At 49.7% G+C, this 22,603-nt stretch overlaps 1 protein-coding gene across 2 annotated transcripts in view; it reads right to left on the bottom strand.

Annotated features, from left to right (window-relative positions):
* Positions 1 to 22,603, bottom strand: part of adgrd1 (adhesion G protein-coupled receptor D1) — an 850,441-nt gene that overhangs the window by 5,448 nt on the left and 822,390 nt on the right. For both annotated transcript variants that reach the window (XM_072517886.1, XM_072517956.1), the window contains one exon: positions 5,982 to 6,074. In XM_072517886.1, the coding sequence (XP_072373987.1) occupies positions 5,982 to 6,074 (93 nt within the window). The remainder of the gene's footprint in view (positions 1 to 5,981; positions 6,075 to 22,603) is intronic.

Below are 22,603 nucleotides of genomic sequence, written 5' to 3'. Positions count from 1 at the left end.
TCATGGCACTGTGGCTGGCTCTGCTGCACAGAAGGGCAGGAAAAAGACTGGCAGGGCTAGAGTCATAGGGGATTCAATTGTAAGGGGAGTAGACAGGCGTTTCTGTGGTCGAAAACGAGAGTCCCGAATGGTATGTTGCCTCCCGGGTGCACGGGTCAGGGATGTCTCAGATCAGCTGCAGGACATACTGAAGGGGGAGGGTGAACAGCCAGTTGTTGTGGTGTATATAGGCACCAACGATATAGGTAAAAAACGGAATGAGGTCCTGCAATCAGAATTTAGGGAGTTAGGAGATAAGTTAAAAAGTAGGACCTCAAAGGTAGTAATCTCAGGATTGCTACCAGTGCCACGAGACAGTCAGAGTAGAAATTCAAGAATAGTCAGAATGAATACGGGGCTTGAGAGATGGTGCAGGAGGGAGGGGTTCAGATTTTTGGGACATTGGAACCGGTTCTGGGGGCGGTGGGACCATTACAAATCGGATGGTCTACACCTGGGCAGGACTGGAACCAATGTCCTGGGGGTTGCTTTTGCTAACACTGTTGGGGAGATTTTAAACAAATGTGGCAGGGGGGGTGGGAACCAGATTAGGAAGTTAGAGGTCAGTAAAGAGGCAGCAACTAAAGCCAGTAAGGTTCTAGATAATAAACTCAATGTGACTAAGGGGAAGAGTAGACAGGGAAGAGATGATGAACGCAAAGGGACAGGTGGTCTGAGGTGCATTTGTTTTAATGCGAGAAGTGTAGCAGGTAAGGGAGATGAACTTAGGGCTTGGATTAGTACCTGTGAATATGATGTTATTGGTATTACTGAGACTTGGTTGAGGGAAGGGCAAGACTGGCAACTAAATATCCCAGGGTATAGATGCTTCAGGAGGGATAGAGAGGGAGGTAAAAGGGGTGGAGGATTTGCATTACTGGTCAGAGATTATATCACAGCTGTGATTAAGGAGGGCACGATGGAGGATTCGAGCACTGAGGCAATATGGGTATAGCTAAGAAATAGGAAGGGTGCAGTAACATTGTTGGGACTTTACTACAGGCCTCCCAAAAGCGAGCGTGAAGTAGAGGTACAAATATGTAGACAGATTATCGAAAAATGTAGGAGCAATAGGGTGGTCGTGATGGGAGATTTTAACTTCCCCAACATTGAATGGGACTCATGTAGTGTTGGAGGCGTAGATGGAGCAGAATTTGTAAGGAGCATCCAGGAGAGTTTTTTAGAGCAGTATGTAAATAGTCCAACTCGGGAAGGGGCCATACTGGACCTGGTATTGGGGAATGATCCCGACCAGGTGGTTGAAGTTTCAGTCGGTGATTACTTTGGGAATAGCGATCACAATTCTGTAAGTTTTAGTATACTCATGGACAAAGACGAGAGTGGTCCTAAAGGAAGAGTGCTAAATTGGGGAAAGGCCAAGGATAACAAAATTCGGCAGGAGCAACGGAATGTGGATTGGGAGCAGCTCTTTAAGGGCAAATCCACATTTGAAATCTGGGAGTCTTTTAAGGGAAGGTTGATTAGAGTGCAGGACAGACATGTCCCCTGTGAAAATGAGGGATAGAAATGGCAAGATTAGGGAACCATGGGTGACGGGTGGAATTGTGAGACTAGCTAAGATGAAAAAGGAAGCATACATAAGATCTAGGCGACTTAAAACTGATGAAGCTTTGGAGGAATATCGGGAAAGTAGGACAAATCTCAAATGCGCAATAAAGAGGGCTAAAAGGGGTCATGAAATATCTTTGGCTAACAGGGTTAAGGAAAATCCCAAAGCCTTTTATTCATCTCTAAGGAGCAAGAGGGTAACTAGAGAAAGGATTGGCCCACTCAAAGACAAAAGAGGGAATTTATGCGTGGAGTCAGAGGAAATGGGTGAGATTCTTAATGAGTACTTTGCATCGGTATTCACCAAGGAGAAGGGCATGATGGATATTGAAGTTAAGGATGGGTGTGTGGATACTCTAGGTCAAGTCGGCATAAGGAAGGGGGAAGTTTTGGGTATTCTAAAAGGCATTAAGGTGGACAAGTCCCCAGGTCCGAATGGGATCTATCCCAGGTTACTGAGAGAAGCGAGGGAAGAAATAGCTGGGGCCTTAACAGATACCTTTGCAGCATCCTTGAGCACAGGTGAGGTCCTGGAGGACTGGAAAATTGCTAATGCTGTCCCTTTGTTTAAGAAGGGTGGCAGGGATAATCCAGGGAACTATCGACATGTGAGCTTGACGTCAGTGGTAGGCAAACTGTTGGAGAAGATACTGAGGGGATAGGATCTATTCACATTTGGAAGAAAATAGACTTATCAGTGATAGGCAGCATAGTTTTGTGCAGGGAAGGTCATGTCGTACAAACCTAATAGAATTCTTTGACGAAGTGACAAAGTTAATTGATGAGGGAAGGGCTGTAGATGTCATATACATGGACTTCAGTAAGGCGTTTGATAAAGTTTCCCATGGCAGGTTGATGGTAAAAGTGAAGTCGTATGGGGTTCAGGGTGTACTAGCTAGATGGATAAAGAACTGGCTGGGCAACAGGAGACAGAGAGTAGTGGTGGAAGGGAGTGTCTCAAAATGGAGAAAGGTGACTAGTGGTGTTCCACAGGGATCTGTGCTCGGACCACTGTTGTTTGTCATATACATAAATGATCTGGACGAAGGTATAGGTGGTATGATTAGCTAGTTTGCAGATGATACTAAGATTGGTGGAGTTGCAGATAGCGAGGAGGACTGTCAGAGAATACAGCAGAATATAAATAGATTGGAGAGTTGGGCAGGGAAATGGCAGATGGAGTTCAATCCAGGCAAATGCGAGGTGATGCATTTTGGAAGATCTAATTCAAGAGCGGACTATACGGTCAATGGAAGAGTCCTGGGGAAAATTGATGTACAGAGAGATCTGGGAGTTCAGGTCCATTGTACCCTGAAGGTGGCATCGCCGGTCGATAGAGTGGTCAAGAAGGCATACAGCATGCTTGCCTTCATCGGACGGGGTATTGAGTACAAGAGTCGGGAGGTCATGTTACAGTTGTATAGGACTTTGGTTAGGCCACATTTGGAATACTGCGTGCAGTTCTGGTCGCCACATTACCAGAAGGATGTGGATGCTTTAGAGAGGGTGCAGAGGAGGTTCACCAGGATGTTGCCTGGTATGGAGGGTGCTAGCTATGAAGAAAGGTTGTGTAGATTAGGATTGTTTTCGTTGGAATGACGGAGGTTGAGGGGGGACCTGATTGAGGTCTACAAAATTATGAGAGGTATAGACAGGGTGGGTAGCAAAAAGCTTTTTCCAAGAGTGGGGGTGTCAATTACAAGGGGTCACAATTTCAAGGTGAGAGGGGGAAAGTTTAAGGGAGATGTGCGTGGAAAGTTTTTTACGCAGAGGGTGGTGGGTGCCTGGAACGCTTTGCCAGCGGAGGTGGTAGAGGCGGGCACAATAGCATCATTCAAGATGCATCTAGACAGATATATGAACAGACCGGGAACAGAGGGAAGTAGATCCTTGGAAAATAGGTGACAGGTTTAGATAAAGGATCTGGATCGGCGCAGGCTGGGAGGGCCGAAGGGCCTGTTCCTGTGCTGTAATTTTCTTTGTTCTTTGTATTATTTATCTTTAATATTCTGCAAATATAGAGCCATGTGGTGCCAGAACCGTTTTAATATTAATAAAGATAATTAACATTTGAAAAGAATTGGAAGCTTGAAGGGCAAGCGAGATAAGATAATCCTCCTTGTTAGGGATCAAAGTATAAAATTCTGATGACGTGACAAGGTAGATGCTGAGGAACTGTTTCCTTGGTTGGAGAGACTGAAGCTAAAGGGAGTCATAGCATCAGAATAAGAGGGCCAGCTATTTACGTCTGAGGTGAAGAGACATTTCTGCACTGATATGATTGTGAATTCTCTTTCCAAGGGAGCAGGTAGTGCTCAGTATTTGAGTAAATCGAAAGCTGAGATTGATGGTTTGTTGGACAGTCAGGAAATTAAGGGATATGCGAATATACAACGAATGGTAGGACCCTCGCAAACACTTCTGACCAGCTCAGTGGTTAGGAGTCCAGAATAAGACTTTGGATGGGATTTTCCTTCTGGTCCGCCGAGTGTTTGTAGCAGCGGAGGGTGGCTCGTCAGTGGTTGGCGGCAGGATCTCCATCCCACCGTTGTCAACGGGGGTTCCCATTGAACGAGCCCCTCGCCACCACGAAACCCGCGGCTGGTGGTGCACCGGCAGGAGGACCAGAAGGTCCCTCCAGGGCGTAATGGCCAGAAACTCCGACCCATTGAGTGAGAAGCAGGTGTTCAGGGCTGACGTCAGCAAGAACTTCGTCACAAAAGTTTGGGAGGGAGGGGGCGAGGGGGGAGTCTGGAACTCTTCCACAAACAGCTGTGATGTTGGGGTCAATTTCAGCTTTCAAGGGTGAGATAAGGTGAATATGGGGTAAACTTAGGTCGCTGGAGTCGAGTTATAGGTCAGTCATGTGAATCGAAGTGATTTGAAGAACAGTGCCTCATCTTCCAATAACCTGGTTTGTGCATTCCCAACTCAACACTGAACAAAGAACAAAGAACAATACAGCACAGGAACAGGCCCTTCGGCCCTCCAAGCCTGTACCAGCCATGATACCAACCTTGGCCAAAACCCTCAGCACTTCCTAGTGCCGTATCCCTCTATACCCATCCTATTCATGTATTTGTCAAGATGCCCCTTAAACGTCACTATCGTCCCTGGTTCCACCACCTCCTCCAGTAGCGAGTTCCACGCACCCACTACCCTCTGTGTAAAAAACCTGCCTCGTACATCTCCTCTAAACCTTGCCCCTCGCACCTTAAACCTATGCCCCCTAGTAATTGACCCCTCTACCCTGGGGAAAAGCCTCTGACTATCCACTCTGTCTATGCCCCTCATAATTTTGTAGACCTCTATCAGGTTGCCCCTCAACCTCTGTCATTCCAGTGCGAACAGTTCATTGGTCTTGATTGAATGAAGCAAATGTAAAGTCGCCACAGTCCCAGATGGCCATAGGCTGCTTTCCCCTTTCAGGTGGTGATTTAACCTGAGGGTCGCCACACCTCAGGCGAGGGGCAAGGTTGAGAAGGCGGCCTTCATGAATAACCTCGGCCAGTACAGGAATTGAACCCTAGCGTCTGGCCTTGTTCTGCATCACGGACCAGCCGTCCAGCCCACTGAGCTAAACCGGCCAGCTGAGGTTATTCATGAAGGCCCCGCCTTCTCAACCTCACCCCTCACCTGATGGGCGGTGACCCTCAGGTTAACTCACCACCAGTCAGCTCCTCCCCTCAAAGGGGAAAGCAGCCTCTGGTCATCTGGGACTAGGATGACTTTATTTGATTGAATACTTCTCCAATGTTTGAACGGTGTTTCTTGGTGGAAAGGGGAGGGATTTGCAAATTTGTACTTCTTCCGACTCCTTTTCGATCATGTATATTATTTGGTATTCATTTGATGTATGCAATGCTTATTTTGCTATCTTGTCATCGAATCCTAGAATTTACAGTGCAGAAGGAGGCCATTCAGCCCATCGAGTCTGCATCGGCCCTTGGAAAGAGCCCCCTACCTCAACCCAGATCTCCACCCTATCCCTGTAACCCAGTAACCCCACCTAGTCTTTCGCACACTAAGGGGCAATCTATCTTGGCCAGTCCACCTAACTTGCACTGTGGACTGTGGGAGGAAAGAGGAGCACCCGGAGGAAACCCACGCAGACACGGGGAGAACGTGCAGACTCCACACAATCACCCAAGGCCGGAATTGAACCTGGGACCCTGGAGCTGTGGGACAGCGCTGCCAACCACTGAGCTACTGTACCACCCCAGTTAAAAACAAATAAATAAATGTTACTCCTGCAGACTAACCCAAAATCTCCCAATCCCTTACCCGTCTTTATTCCAAAGCTGAGGTTGACAAGCCTTCTTCAGTCTCCCAGTTTTGAATAGTGTTATGCAATGGGAGTGGATTGTACTTACAATGTCTGAATTGAAAGGCTTCACATTGATGTTACGCATGGAGCTACTGTTGAGGGACCAGACCTTAGTTTTGTGTTTCAGCGCAGCTCTGACCTAAAAAGATTGAAACAAAAAAGAAACAAGCCATTAGCACAGGTGGAATGGAAGACACAAAAAGAGTATTCATCTTCTGCTCGACTAGTAACATCCTGCTTGTGACATTATGAGAAATGTACAGAACTGCAAGGGTTAATGTTATGTCCAAATCAACCACTAGAGGGAGCTAGATGCAGACCCATATGAAGCATTGTGCTAAGCCTTCTGGGAGAGTTTTGAGGAGAAGGCTAGAAGGCTAGGAAAGATAGTGTGAGTGAGAGCAGATCATAGTTATTGTATTAGTGTAGACATTAGTAGTAGATGAGGGTAGATTGTATGTTTATTATCAACTGTTTATTATAAAGGAATAAGTGTCGAATCCAAATAAGTAGTGTAAATAAATCTTCAGTTTTGTTGAATATAAAAGCCACTTGTGGTCTTTGTGAACACTACACCAACCATCCTTGGATCAGAACCACAAAGAGGCTGGTTTAGCACACTGGGCTAAATCGCTGGCTTTGAAAGCAGACCAGGGCAGGCCAGCAGCACGGTTCCATTCCCGTACCACCCGAACAGGTGCCGGAATGTGGCGACTAGGGGCTTTTCACAGTAACTTCATTTGACGCCTACTTGAGACAATAAGCGATTTTCATTTTCATTTTCAAGAGCACCACACTGCTGAAGAGCAAAATTCTCAAAACCTATCGCAGGAAACCTCCACAGTTCTTTCTGAGCAGATTCCAATTGCAACAAAGATGTTTCTTCTCCACAGACTCCATTTCAAAGATGCGTCCAAAACTATTTGAATTTCAACTCAGTTGTACTCAAGCCACTAATAATTACATTCGGTTTTGGAACTGTTGCCTCTTTGAAGCTGTGTCCTGCACACTGAGTGGTGACTTCTAAAGCTTAATCCAAAACTGGTTTGGATGGATTGAAAGCTGGTGGCCTGATCCTGGCTAATCCAGTTCCAGGTCTTTGAACAGTTTGACAGTGGCTCAAAGTGTCTGACAGAAAGATGAACTCACTTCTGTCCAATTCCCTTGGATATTAGTCAGTGAAATCCTAATCCAGCCCCAACTGACCCGAGGAACCATCAAAGCTCATCTCCGAACCGTCGACACAAATGGGTTTCCCCAACTCTAGGTTAACACCTGGCCAATGCCTCGCGAACCATTTTTCACACCGCGATGATTTAGCCTCAGCACTTGCAGGTTTGAAGTGTCCACCTTGATTTCCGGGTCGTACTCTCTCCCACTTCTGAGTCAGGAGGCAATCGGTTCAGGTCCCACGCCAGAGACGTGAGCACAAATTCCAGGCTGACACAGTGCAGTACTGAGGGAGTGCTGCACTGTTGGGGGTGCAGTCTTCCAGATGTTATGGGCCAGGGTTTAAAAACTCCAAAGTGCATCATAGAACATTACAGCGCAGTACAGGCCCTTCGGCCCTCGATGTTGCGCCGACCGGTGAAACCACTCTAAAGCCCATCTACACTATTCCCTTATCGTCCATATGTCTATCCAATGACCATTTGAATGCCCTTAGTGTTGGCGAGTCCACTACTGTTGCAGGCAGGGCATTCCACGCCCTTACTACTCTCTGAGTAAAGAACCTACCTCTGACATCTGTCCTATATCTATCTTCCCTCAATTTAAAGCTATGTCCCCTCGTGCGAGACATCTCCATCCGAGGAAGAAGGCTCTCACTGTCCACCCTGTGCAATCCTCTGATCATCTTGTATGCCTCAAGCAAGTCACCTCTTAACCTTCTTCTCTCTAACGAAAACAGTCCCTCAGCCTTATGGAGTTCACCTGACCTGTAACGTTTTGTTGAATTTGGTTAGGGTGAGCACAGAAGCCGACCGTTCCGGTGTTATTCAACAGTCCTCCTCGGCACTTCATCAAAATAAGCTTTATTCTAAGAACTTAGTTAACATTTATATATCACCAAACAGCAAGAATTTTCATCAATTACAAACACAGGGGCTGGTTTAGCACAGTGGGCTAAATCGCTGGCTTGTAATGCAGAACACAGCCAGCAGCGCGGGTTCAATTCCCGTACCAGCCTCCCCAAACAGGTGGTGGAATGTGGTGACTAGGGGCTTTTCACAGTAACTTCAGTGAAGCCTACTTGTGACAATAAGCAATTATTATTATTAAAGACCCAACACCGATACATGTATCGGTATCACCCTTAATGAATTCCCCCTTAACTGTTCCAATTCAAAAACAACATCCCATGAACTAAAGACCCCTTTGTAAGGGTGAGGCCCAGCACTCTGAATTCTCACTTGAATAAAACTGGCTTTTCCTAAGATTTTGACCCCATCTCATCACCAGGTTTAAACCCTTCCGGAAAGCAAACTATATATTTTAAGTTACCAAAACAGGAGGCAGATTTAATCAATGATTTTTTTTTTCTGGAACAACACTTTTAAATGGAAATAGAGAGAGACAGGCCAAAACACTTCTGTTCTCCGCCTCAGTCCACAGCAGCCAAAATGTGAAAGCCAAACGAAGAACGGCTCACAGAGCCACAGCCCAGCTCCACCCATACGATGACATAACTGAAGCCATGTGATAAGACAAAAACCTTTCTTATGAGACATGAAACCAATGCTCGCACTGCTTTCTCAAATGGATGTCAAAGACCCCGTTGCATTGCTGAAAGCTAAACCGCAGTGAAATGAAAAAGAATGAAAATCGCTTATTGTCACAAGTTGGCTTCAAATGAAGTTACTGTGAAAAGCCCCTAGTCACCACATTCCGGCGCCTGTTCGGGGAGGCCGGTACGGGAATATATCCGTGACAATATATCCATCAATAAATATCCCACAAGCTGGTTTCAGGGTTGCCAACTCTGGTTGACTGCATTCCCGGAGCTTTCACCTCGTGACCTCTGACTGGTTCCCCCCCCCCCCCCCCCCCACCCCCCCACAGTCCCACTATTGGTCAGCCCACACATCAATCCTTCCCACAGCCAATCAGAAAGCAAAAAAGCTCTTAGTTGCGTGATTGGATGACTCGTGACTGTTGATCACAACCTTTCCTCAGCCTTTCACAACATTGAAAGAAAATTAAACAAAACACCGTTCTGTGTTTGATGCTCCGAGGATTTTCTCCTCGGATGAATCTCCAATTGCTGGAGGCTCCAGGCCAATCCTGGCGAGTTGGCAACCCCTTGACTTTCGTTACATTTTGCCTCCAGCTGCGGCTCAAGTCTGCTTCTCGCAGCTCACGTACCGACAGACTTGTGAGCAGATAAGAAAAACACAAATCAAGATGCAAAGAACCTTGATCTGCATCGAATGTTCTTGCCTAAAAGATCACACCTTCTAATCTCAGAATCTCTTGCAGTGACGTCCAACTCCCTCAGGGTCCTTGATGCCTTTGGCCCGCTGCTCAGCCACTAACAAGTCACTCTGCAGTTTAACCGCTTCAGAGACGTTCACAGTCCAGTTCCTGAGCTCCCAACTTCATCCCTCCTCCCGGTACCTGCTCAGGCGGAATCAGAGAGCCCACAACCTCAATGTCAACATGGATAGTCAGAGGCTTTTTCCCAGGGTAGAGGGGTCAATTACTAGGGGGCATAGGTTTAAGGTGAGAGGGGCAAGGTTTAGAGTAGATGTACGAGGCAAGTTTTTTACACAGAGGGTAGTGGGTGCCTGGAACTCGCTGCCGGAGGAGGTGGTGGAAGCAGGGACGATAGTGACGTTTAACGGGCATCTTGACAAATACATGAATAGGATGGGAATAGAGGGATACGGATCCAGGAAGTGTAGAAGATTGTAGAAGATCGGGCAGCATGGTCGGCACGGGCTTGGAGGGCTGAAGGGCCTGTTCCTGTGCTCACAGAATCACAGAATTTAATCATAGAATTTACAGTGCAGAAGGAGGCCATTCGGCCCATCGAGTCTGCACCGGCTCTTGGAAAGAGCACCCTACCCAAGGTCAACACCTCCACCCTATCCCCATAACCCAGTAACCCCACTTAACACTAAGGGCAATTTTGGACACTAAGGACAATTTATCACGGCCAATCCACCTAACCTGCACATCTTTGGACTGTGGGAGGAAACCGGAGCACCCGGAGGAAACCCACGCACACACGGGGAGGATGTGCAGACTCCGCACAGACAGTGACACAAGCCGGAATCGAACCTGGGACCCTGGAGCTGTGAAGCAATTGTGCTATCCACAATGCTACCATGCTGCCCACAATGTACCTTGCTGTACATTTCTTTGTTCTTTGTCACTAAGAACCCCGATTCCCACCATCTTATCTTCGCCCATCTCCTTCCTTGGGCGGGGTAATTGCTAGGGAAGTGAGCTTGCTTGAGTCGGGACATTTTCCTACCGGCCAGATGCTTCTGTTTAAGCAGTGCCATATTTCACTCCAGGGGGGCAGGGGTGTGTTAGGGTTGGGCTTGTCTACCCTGGAAGCAGGTCCTGGCTGGCCACATACGAATGCCAGGGCGGGCTGGTAAGGAAGCCCACCACGCTCTCTGGAATTTTGTCCCAGTTGTTTTCGAAGCTGTTATATCCTATAGCCCCCCCCCCCACCCCTCATGCACCTCATACCCCATGCCACCTTCATGCCAACTCATGCCCCCACCCATCCCCCATCCCCCCTCATACCACCCAGTCACTCACCCAGAATTCACCTGGGGAAGATCACAGGATCATAGAATCAAAAAATCCCTACAGTGCAGCAGGAGGCCATTCGGCCCATCGAGACTGCACCAACTCCCCGAAAGAATACTCCACCCAAGCTCACTCCCCCACCCTATCCCAATAACCCCTAAACCTAACCTACGCATCTTTATGAAAACGAAATGAAATGAAAATGAAATGAAAATCGCTTATTGTCACAAGTAGGCTTCAAATGAAGTTACAGTGAAAAGCCCCTAGTCGCCACATTCCGGCGCCTGTTCGGGGAGGATGGTACGGGAATTGAACCGTGCTGCTGGCCTGCCTTGGTCTGCTTTCAAAGCCAGCGATTTATTGGACATTAAGGGGCAATTTAGCATAGACAATCCAGCACGTCTTTGGACTGTGGGAAGAAACCGGAGCACCCGGAGGAAACCCACGTGGACACGGGGAGAAAGTGCAGACTCCGCACAGACAGTGACCCGAGGCCAGAATTGAACCCGGGTCCCTGGCGCTGTGAGGTTGCAATGCTAACCACTGCTCATGTGGAGTCATGTGGAGCTGCAAATGAAACTTGGAACAATCTTCTGTCGCTCTCAGTCAATCACTTGATAGAGAAAACAAACTCCCTGACATAAAACCTGTGGTGGCTCAAGATGTACACTGGAGGCTTGCAGTACCTAACAAAAAGGTTCACTGATGAAAGGAAAAGGCTGATATGTAACACTTTGATCCCAGAGTCTACACTGCCCAGGGCCCACGCTGCCCTGGGGTCCCGTGCAAACTCCTATTGACCGGTCCAGTCCCGAGGACCTTGTCTTTTTCAAATTGGCAGGCAGTGACGAGTGGGGTACCGCGGGGATCGGTGCTAGGACCCCAGTTATTCACAATATATATCAATGATTTAGATGAGGGAACGAAATGTAATATCTCCAGATTTGCAGTTGACACCAAGTTGGGTGAGAGGGTGAGCTGTGAGGAGGACACAGAGATCCTTCAGTGTTATTTGGACAAGTTGAGCGAGTGGGCAAATGAATGGCAGATGCAGTTTAATTTGGATAAACGTGAGGTTATCCACTTTGGGAGCAAAAACGAGAAGGCAGACTATTATCTGGATGGCCATAAATTAGGAGAGGGGAATGTGCAACGAGACCTGGGTGCCCTCGTGCACCAGTCACTGAAGGTAAGCATGCAGGTACAGCAGGCGGTAAAGAAGGTAAATGGTATGTTGGCCTTCATTGCGAGAGGATTCGAGTACAGGAGCTGGGATGTGTTGCTGCACTTATTGAGGTTGAGGCCACACCTGGAGTAGTGTGTGCAGTTTTGGTCTCCTTCTCTGAGGAAGGATGTTCTTGCTCTCGCAGGAGCGCAGCGAAGGTTTACCAGACTGATTCCAGGGATGGCAGGGCTGACGTATGAGGAGAGATTGACTGGGTTGGGATTGTTCTCGCTGGAGTTCAGAAGAATGAGGGGGGGATCTCATAGAAACCTATGAAATTCTAGCAGGACTGGACAGGGTAGATGTAGGAAGGATGTTCCCGGTGGTCGATGTGTCCAGAACCAGGGGTCGCAGTCTGAGGATACAGAGTAGACCATTGAGGACAGAGATTAGGAGAAATGTCTTCACCCAGAGAGTGTCGGCTTGTGGAATTCGTTACCACAGAAAATAGTTGAGGCCGAAAAAGTGAATGGTTTCAGGAAGCAGTTAGATACAGAACTTAGGGCGCAGGGGGCCAAAGGATATGGGGGGAAAGCGGGATTAGGCCGTTGGATTGATTTGATCTGAATATTGAGTTGGATGATGAGCCATGGTCATAATGAATGGTGGAGTGGGCTTGATGGGCCGAATGGCCTCCTCCTGATCCTATTTTCGATGTGTCTCTGTCCAGTTCCCTGCCGTACCTGTTGATCCTGTCGCGCACATCACGGTCATACCGACCCATACTTGATTGCCCTCCCCTTCAGCCACACTTTGAGGCCTAGTGGCCTCTTTCTCGGCACACTCCATCGCCCGATCTATCTCGATCACTTTGTCCAACGTTATTGTGGTTTCAGCCAGAACCCTCTTCTGAATATTAAGGTTATTGATCCCACAAACCAGCCAGTCGCACAACATGTCACGGATCACAGGTCTCTTACTGCAGAGCTACATTTATAGGTTGGAGGATATCGAGGACCTTGGGTTGAAGTGTTCTTTGACCCATTTCACTAACTAGTCAAGTGCCTCCGGGGCCGTGAAATTAAACAATATGTTTGGGGCTCGCAAACTGTCAGAGAAGGATGTCATTCTGAATGCTTGCCTGAGTTTCAAAAGTGATTGTTATCTCAGCAGGGAGTTCTGAGTTCACTGTTTTAAGAGCCTGTTAAAGGTATGTCCTCACCTGTGATCTTGCTCACGGTTAAAAAAGAACCATGGCCGGGATTCGGAGCGCTGTGAACAACTCCGGCATCGGGCCGCCCGGGAGTTTCAGAATCCTCCGCACATCCGCGGGCTAGGCCGGCGCTGGAGGGGTTGGCGCTGCGCCCACCGGCACCGAAGGGCCTCCGCCAGCCGCCGCGAGTTGGCGCATGCGCAGGACCACTGGTGTATTTCCTGCTCATGAGCGGGGGGTTTCTTCTCCACGCCGGCCATGGCGGAGCCTTACACAGGCCGGCGCGGAGGGAAAGAGTGCCCCCACGGCACAGGCCCGCCCGCAGATCGGTGGGCCCCGATCGCAGGCCAGGCCACCGTGGGGGCACCCCCCGGGGCCGGATCCCCCCATGCCCCCCCCCCCCCCCCCGGAGGGCTCGGCTAGCTGCCGTCCAAGCCAGGTCCCGCCGGTATGGACCATGTCTAACCCACGCCGGCGGGACTGGGCGAAAACGGGCGGCCACTCGGCCCATCGGGGCCCGTAGAATTGCCAGGGGGGGCCACTGCCAACAGCCCCCGACCGGCACAGTGCGATCCCCGCCCCAGCCCGAAAACTGGAGCCAGAGAATTCGGCAGCCAGTGTCGGAGCGGCAGGGCGGGATTCACGCCGCCCCCCCCCCGGCGATTCTTCGACCTGGCCCCGGGGGAGAATCCTGCCCCATATTGCCACAGCATGCTGGTCACAGCAAACTTCATCAACATCGAAGATGTGTAAGGAAAAAAAAACACCTTAGCTTATTAGTCGACTCTACAAGATGATCGACTAAGTTCAAGGTCCCTTTGGAGACGATGTACCCAAACAACTTGAAGAACTGAAACTAGGTGTCTTGTCGGTACGGGGCAATCAATGTTTCTGGGTACTCTCTGTGGTGTTGGGTGTTCTAACACACAGAAGAGCCAACACAGTTGCATATGGTACAACACTTGTTTATTTAAACTCACTATTTACAACTTGGTCTTTGCACTCTGCACGTGGGGGGCTCCCTGCTTGTGGTGTTTCAACAGCTCTTTCATGCTTCCTTCTCCCCAGACCTACTGACCTCCAGGTGTCGTGCTCGTGCTTTTTATGTGGTTGGTGTTCTTGTCTGTGATTGGTTGTGGTGTTGTGTACTCTGATTTGCCTGTTAGTGTGTCCATCATGATGTGTGTGTTTGAATATCATGACATCCCCCCTTTTTACAAAGATATGTGCCTACGTGGTAATAAATATGATCGTGACGTGAGTGCATCTAAGAGTGTGTGTGTGTCGTGTGCAGCATGTGTCTATGACGGAACTATGTACATGGGGCGATGTCGAGTGCGTCACATGAATCCAGTTGTACCATAACATAACAGAAATGCGAACGAGAGAAGAAGAAAAAAAATTTTGAACAGTTGTCCAGTCAGACGACATCTGGAACGATAAACAACAACAGGTTATCATGTAAAATTGTCCAACTTATTAAACATATGAACTGTGTTATAAGTCCATTCTAATGGGTTTGCGACGAATTCGGGTTGACCGCCTTAAGGGTGGATCAAGAACCACCGGCTGCTGTGCAGGCATGGCCATGGGTGGCGATGGAAAGGGCGTGATGTGCGGCAGCTCCACAAAGTCATCCTCGGAAGCCTGTTGAGGATCTGGCGTGTTGTGTGGCTGTGAACGTGGAAGTCGGCGAAGGGCGCGCCGATTGCGGCGACGCACGGAACCATCCGGCATGCGAACCAGGAACGAGCGGGGAGCCACTTGTCGGAGGACTTCGGCCGGTGCTGACCAGCCACCATACGGTTGATGGACGCGTACTTTGTCTCCGGAGGACAGGGGGGGCAGGTCCGTCGCTCGTGTGTCGTACCGACCTTTCTGGCGATCACGCTGCAGTTGCATGTCCCGAAGAACCGCCTCATGGTCTGTTGTCGGTGCCAGGACGGAAGGTACCGTCGTCCTGAGGGAGCGACCCATTAGTAGCTGCGCTGGCGAGAGGCCCGTGGATAACGGGGCCGATCGATAGGCCAGCAAGGCAAGGTTAAAGTCCGATCCGGCATCAGCCGCCTTGCACAGGAGCCGCTTTGCGATGTGGACACCCTTTTCAGCCTTCCCGTTCGATTGTGGATGCAGAGGGCTGGATGTCACATGAGTGAAACCATATGCTGCGGCAAAGGACGACCATTCACGGCTGGCAAAACAAGGTCCATTGTCTGACATGACAGTCCTTGGAATGCCATGGCGAGCAAACGTTTCCTTGCAGGCCCCAATGACTGCGGACGACGTCAGATCATGGAGAGGCATGACTTCCGGGTAGTTTGAGAAGTAGTCTATAATAACAATGTAATCTCTGCCGAGCGCGTGAAATAGGTCAACACCCACCTTCGCCCAGGGGGACGTCACCATCTCGTGTGGTAGAAGTGTTTCCGGAGGTTGCGCCGGCTGAAACCTCTGACAGGTTGTGCAGTTGAGCACCATGTTGGCTATGTCTTCATTAATACCCGGCCAATATACCGCCGCCCGGGCCCTTCGTCTGCATTTTTCGACACCCAAGTGGCCTTCGTGTAGTTGACGAAGAATCATCTGGCGCACACTGTGTGGAATGACGATCCTATGCGATTTCATAAGGACCCCGTCTATATTGGTGAGATCATCTCGCACATTGTAAAACTGGGGGCACTGCCCTTTTAGCCACCCTTCCGTCATGTGGCGCATCACTCGCTGCAGCAGAGGGTCAGTCGCCGTCTCTGCGCGTATGTGGGCCAGACAAGGATCATCAGCTGGCATATTTGCTGCTGTCAGAGTCACGTGTGCCTCAATTTGACGCACGAACCCCTCCGCATCTGGTGGTGTGCTCACTGCTCGGGAAAGAGTGTCCGCCACTATGAGTTCCTTCCCCGGAGTGTAGATCAGTTCAAAATCGTACCTCCTGAGTTTGAGTAAGATGCGCTGGAGGCGAGGAGTCATGTCGTTCAGGTCTTTGTTAATGATGTTGACCAGGGGGCGGTGGTCAGTTTCGACCGTGAATCGTGGCAGGCCATACACATAGTCGTGGAACTTGTCCAGTCCAGTTAACAAGCCCAGGCATTCTTTTTCGATTTGCGCGTAGCGCTGTTCGGTAGGGGTCATGGCTCGTGAGGCATACGCAACCGGGGCCCATGATGACGTGCTGTCTTTTTGCAGGAGTACCGCTCCAATACCAGATTGGCTGGCGTCTGTTGAGATCTTTGTAGGGCGAGTCGCGTCAAAGAAGGCCAGCACTGGTGCCGTGACCAGTTTGTGCTTGAGCTCCTCCCATTCCTGCTGATGCGACTGGTGCCAGTTGAATTCCGTCGATTTTTTTACGAGATGGCGCATGTTTGTTGTATGAGAAGCCAGGTTGGGAATGAACTTCCCAAGGAAGTTGACCATGCCCAGGAATCTTAAGACAGCCTTCTTGTCAGCCGGTCGTGGCATGGCTGTGATGGCGCTAACCTTGTCTGCATCGGGACGGACCCCGGACCTTGAGATGTGGTCCCCGAGGAATTTCAGCTCCGTCTGGCCGAAAGCACACTTCGCACGGTTGAGACGCAGGCCATTTTGCCGTATGCGGGTGAAGACACGTCGAAGACGATGCATGTGTTCCTGCGGAGTGGTGGACCAAATGATGATATCGTCCACATATACACGTACCCCTTCGATGCCTTCCATCATCTGCTCCATAATGCGGTGGAATACTTCAGATGCCGAAATGATGCCGAATGGCATCCGGTTGTAGCAGAATCTGCCAAAAGGGGTGTTGAATGTGCATAGTCTTCGGCTGGCCGGGTCCAGTTGGATCTGCCAGAATCCTTTGGACGCATCCAATTTAGTGAATATGTTGGCTCGCGCCATCTCGCTGGTGAGGTCTTCTCGTTTTGGGATGGGATAGTGTTCCCGCATGATGTTGTTGTTCAGATCTTTTGGATCTATACATATACGGAGCTCGCCAGAGGGCTTCTTTACACAGACCATGGAGCTGACCCATGGCGTGGGCTCCGTGACCTTGGATAGGACCCCTTGGTCCTGAAGAATCTGCAGTTGTGCCTTGAGGCGGTCTTTGAGAGGCGCAGGAACCCTGCGAGGTGCGTGAACGACAGGGATGGCGTCCGGTCTGAGTCGAATCTTGTACGTGTGTGGCAATGTCCCCATGCCTTCAAAAACCTCCTGGTTGTGAGCGAGGAGGGAATGGAGATTCGCGTGGAACTCAGCATCCGGGAAGTCGGATATCTCATCTGGAGAGAGAGACATGATGCGCTGTACCAGGTGAAGGACCTTACACGCTTGTGCGCCCAGTAACGAGTCCTTTGATGAGCCCACAACTTCGAAGGGGAGTGTGGCCGTGTACCCCTTGTGAGTCACCTGTAGCTGGCAAGATCCTACGGACGGGATAACGTTCCCGTTATAGTCAACCATCTTAAGCCGGGATGGTGTGATGAGTGGTTTGACCTTCATGGCCTGGACTGCAGAGTAAGCAATCAGGTTGGCGGATGCGCCGGTGTCCAGACGGAAGGCGACGCGCGATCGGTTGACCGTCAGGGTGGCACACCACTCATCGTCTGGATTGATGGCATTGACCTTGTTGACATCAATGACGGCAACTCTGAAGTCATCCTGGTCATCTGCATCACTTAACTGGAAGTCTTGATGCGTGGGCTGGACGGTCCTGACTCGTGTGCGAGGTTGTCGAGGATGCGCCGGATCCATGGGTTGAGCCGCACGACAGCGGGCTGCGTAGTGGCCTATCATGGCACATCTGTTGCACTGTTGGTATTTTGCAGGACATTGCCCTTTTAAGTGTAGACCTCCACACTTGCTGCACGTCATGACGTCACGGCGTTCGTTGCGCCACTGCGCATGCGCAGTGCGATCTTGCGGTGGGCGCGCCTGCGCAGTGCGTCCCTCGTTGTGGCCGTTATTCTTGGCGCGCACCTGCGCGGGAGACCGCGAAAAGCGCGGGAAGCGGCCGCTGTCGTCCGGGCCGTGGGGCGGGAAGAAATCGACGGCCTGGATGCGTTCAACGTCGTGGGCGGCCTGGCTTGCCGATTCGACGGCTGGGGACCCCCTCCGTGCCAACTCGGACGCCTGGAATCGGGCAAAACGGCAGGTCGCATTTTCATGGAGGACACAGGCTTCCACAGCAGACGCTAAGGTGAGGCTCTTTATTTTAAGAAGCTGCTGGCGTAGGCCACTGGAGGCAACGCCAAAAACAATCTGGTCCCTGATCATGGACTCTGTGGTGGTGCCGTAACCGCAGGACTGCGCTAGAATCCGGAGGTGCGTCAAAAAGGGTTGAAAAAGCTCCTCCTTACCTTGCAGGCGTTGCTGAAAGATGTATCTTTCGAAAGTTTCGTTTACTTCAGTTTGAAAGTGCTGGTCCATTTTGAGGATGACCGTGTCATATTTGGCCTGGTTTTCGCCTTCCTCGAACACCAGTGAATTAAAGACATCATTTGGGTGGGGGCCTGCGTAGAAGAGGAGCATTGCAATCTTCGAATCATCCGAGACATTCTGTTTTTCGGTGGCACGGATGTACAGGTCAAATCGCTGCCTGTAGAGCTTCCAGTTGGTGCCTAGGTTCCCCGTGACTTGCATCGGCTGCGGTTTGCCGGTGTGGTCCATGTCCAGAATGGCAGGTTGGTAGGCAGGTATCGATCCACTCCTGTACCATGTGGTGTTGGGTGTTCTAACACACAGAAGAGCCAACACAGTTGCATATGGTACAACACTTGTTTATTTAAACTCACTATTTACAACTTGGTCTTTGCACTCTGCACGTGGGGGGCTCCCTGCTTGTGGTGTTTCAACAGCTCTTTCATGCTTCCTTCTCCCCAGACCTACTGACCTCCAGGTGTCGTGCTCGTGCTTTTTATGTGGTTGGTGTTCTTGTCTGTGATTGGTTGTGGTGTTGTGTACTCTGATTTGCCTGTTAGTGTGTCCATCATGATGTGTGTGTTTGAATATCATGACACTCTCAAAACTTGATGATCATCAAGTCAAAATAAAGTGGATACGGGTGCGGCTGTATCATTGATACCGGACACAATCTATCATGAGAAATTAAAGCACCTGCCATTGATTCCATCAAACGTTTTCCTGCAGACGGACACAGAAAAGGTCGTCCCAGTACCCAGAAGAAGCGTTACAGTAAAAGTGAATGTATATGGACAAACAGCAGAGTAGCCTCTGCATGTTGTCCGGGGAAAGTGTTCCTGCTTTATTCTGTCGAGCACGATTGGCAAAAATCAAACTCAACCGGGGAGCAGTGAATCTCCTGGTTGATTCAGGGAATGACCTACAAAAAGTTCTGGAAAAGTATAAAAACTCACTGGACTCAATGACAGAGGGTGAAGTCCAACTGAAAGTTAAGCCAAATAGTACATCAAAATGTCTCAAAGCCAGAACCGTACTCTACGCCATCAGGCCAACAGACGAAGAACAACTAGAAAGACTAGTCCAAACAGGAGTCATTGAACCAGTTACTACAGGTGATTGGGTTACAGCACTAGTTCCTGTGCTAAAACGAGATGGTTCAATCAGGATATGTGGAGATTTTAAGATAACTATAAACCGGGTATTGTGTGCAGATCACTATCCACTGCCATGGATTGAAGACTTGTTTTCTGGGATTTCTGGAGGTCCATCGCAGGCATGTTTACAAATGAACGTGGCCTGCAGAATCACAGCCGTTACTCACTATCGTGGGGCACAGAGGTCTGTTCCGCTACAGGAGACTTCCATTTGGGGTAACCTCTGCACCCGTCCTATTTCAGAGGTCCATGGACCAATTCTGAGTGGGCTAAATGGGGCGGGAATCTCTACTCCCCCAGCCGGGTGTTTCTCGGCAGCGCATCGTTCGCTGGCAGTGGGATCCTGTCTTCCCGCTGCTTGTTAATGGGGATTTCCCATTTAACCACCCGAGGCCGCCGCGAACCCCGGGGACGTGGTGTGGCTGTGAGCGGTAAAAGTGAATCCCGACGACCGGAGAATCCCCCCTGGTGTGGAATGTTATCTGGGTGAGATCCTCATCACCGGCTCAGGTGGACAAGAGCCCCCGAAGAACAAAATTGGAACATCTCCAAAACCATAATCCCGGGAGTTAGAAAGACATCCGTGAATTATTGGGTCACATGGACGATAAAGATGGTTTCCATCAGGAGCCAAAAAAGAAGATAGAAATCTTCGAAGTACCACGTCCTCAAAATGTGATGCAACTGAGGTGGGTTCCGGGATTAATAAACTATTATTGTAAATTTGTTCCAAACTTAGCAACGCTATTGAAGTCTTTACCTACTTTGTTATTTGTCAAAAAGTACGGCACTGGATAAAAGAATGGAAAAGAACAAAGAACAAAGAAATGTACAGCACAGGAACAGGCCCTTCGGCCCTCCAAGCCTGTGCCGACCATGCTGCCTGTCTAAACTACAATCTTCTACACTTTCGGGGTCCGTATCCCTCTATTCCCATCCTATTCATGTATTTGTCAAGATGCCCCTTAAATGTCACTATCGTCCCTGCTTCCACCACCTCCTCCGGCAGCGAGTTCCAGGCACCCACTACCCTCTGCGTAAAAAACTTGCCTCGTACATCTCCTCTAAACCTTGCCCCTCTCACCTTAAACCTATGCCCCCTAGTAATTGACCCCTCTACCCTGGGGAAAGGCCTCTGGCTATCCACTCTGTCTATGCCCCTCATAGTGCGCACAAAGTGTTAAAAAAAGCCTTCAAGAAGGCAGAGCTGTTCCTTCCCGACAATCCCAAACTGAGGTTACAGCTTGCTTGCGATGCATCACCCTATCGAGTTGGTGCAGTTGTCTCGCACATAACACCCTCAGGAGAGGAACGGTCAATAGCATTCACTTCACAGGCTCTTACTAGCGCAGAAATGAATTACTTTCAGCTGGAAGAAGAGGCGTTGAGTATTATATTTGGAGTTAAAAGGTTTCACCACTAACTTTATGGACAACATTTTACACTCTTGACAGATCAACGACCTTTGACGACAGTCTTCAAGTTGTATAAAGCAGTGTTTTCAAACTTCTTTTCCCGGGACCCGCTTTTGTCAATTGGCCGACCTTTGGGACCCACGCCACATTCGCTTACCCAGTCTATCCTGAGGCAAGGCAGTATTTGCGAAGCTAAAGTTTTCTTGCTCTCAGGCAAGGGAGGGAAAGGAAAGTATTTGGTTGTCCTGTGCTGGCTGCGGTCCTTCGCCTTGGCGCTGTCAAAAGGTCTGCGGAGATGCTAAAGGAACAATGTAAAATAAGTAACTATTCTGGTACTCCACTGCCAAAGAAACTTCATCCTGGGTTTCAGGCTGGTTCGGTTATTCTCACTTCCTGAGTGAGCTGGTCTAATGGCCACGACGGCCTTTTGCAAAAGGCACCTGGTGATTTACCAGCTGGAGATTTTCAGGTTAACAGGTCCTCCGAGGAGGATCTGTACTCCCTTCCCGCCCCTTTCTCCTTTCTCAAACCGAAGTCCAGAAATACATTTTTCCATTCCTTGTTGCGATCCTTTTGGGGAAAAAAGCCCATTGCAAAACTCTCAGGATGAAAAACAAAAGGCGAATCGGAAACGCAAGCAGAAGATGTTGGAATTGTACGGGGCCGGGTTAACCTAACCTCGTGAGGAGCAGCACCTGGGTTCAAACAGGAGTCCTGCCGCACATTCATCATTTCTCCCACCTCAAGGGACAGAAGACAATGGAAGCTTCTGATCGGAGTTAATGCAGCCAGTGTTCACCTTGGGAATTATAAAGCGGCGATTTCAACCTCTGTACCTTCCTCCAACAAATGCAGAGGCCAAGTGAGTCTTACAGTCACTTAAATGCTCAGTCAAGGCATCGAAGCACCAAGGTGCATTGTTCAGATGAGTAAATTACATCTTGATGGCCCGACAGCACAGTGGTTAGCACTGTTGCCTCACCGATCCAGGGTCCCAGGTTCGATTACCGGCTTGGGTCACTGTCTGTGCGGAGTCTGCGCGTTCTCGCCGTGTCTGCGTGGGTTCCCTCCGGGTGCTCCGGTTTCCTCCCACAGTCCAAAGATGTGACATGCTGAATTGCCCCCGAGTGTACAAAAAGGTTGGATTGGGTGACGGGGATAGGGTGGGGGTGCGGGCTTGGGTAGGGTGCTTTTTCTACGGGCCGTTGCAGACTTGATGGGCCGAAAGGTCTCCTTCTGGTTTAGCACAGTGGGCTAAACGGCTGGCTTGTAATGCAGAACAAGGCCAGCTGCGCGGGATCAATTCCCGTACCGGCCTCCCCGAACAGGCGCCGGAATGTGGCGACTAGGGGCTTTTCACAGTAACTTCATTGAAGCCTACTTGTGACAATACGTGATTATTATTATTATTCTGCACTGTAAATTCTGTGATTCCATGATCAGCCGAGCATTCGCGCAGTTCTCCATCTTGTATTGTGTGAGCGACGCCTCCGAATAAACCCCCCTTAATTCTGGTGGGTGGAGTGATCTGGCGCCGAGCTTACCAGTCGGTGTGTGTGAAAT

This window comes from Scyliorhinus torazame, chromosome 1, assembly GCF_047496885.1.
Source record: "Scyliorhinus torazame isolate Kashiwa2021f chromosome 1, sScyTor2.1, whole genome shotgun sequence".
In the NCBI taxonomy this organism is placed as follows: domain Eukaryota; kingdom Metazoa; phylum Chordata; class Chondrichthyes; order Carcharhiniformes; family Scyliorhinidae; genus Scyliorhinus; species Scyliorhinus torazame.
The sequence above is the reverse complement of the archived record's forward strand: the minus strand, read 5'-3'. Positions and strand labels throughout refer to the sequence as shown.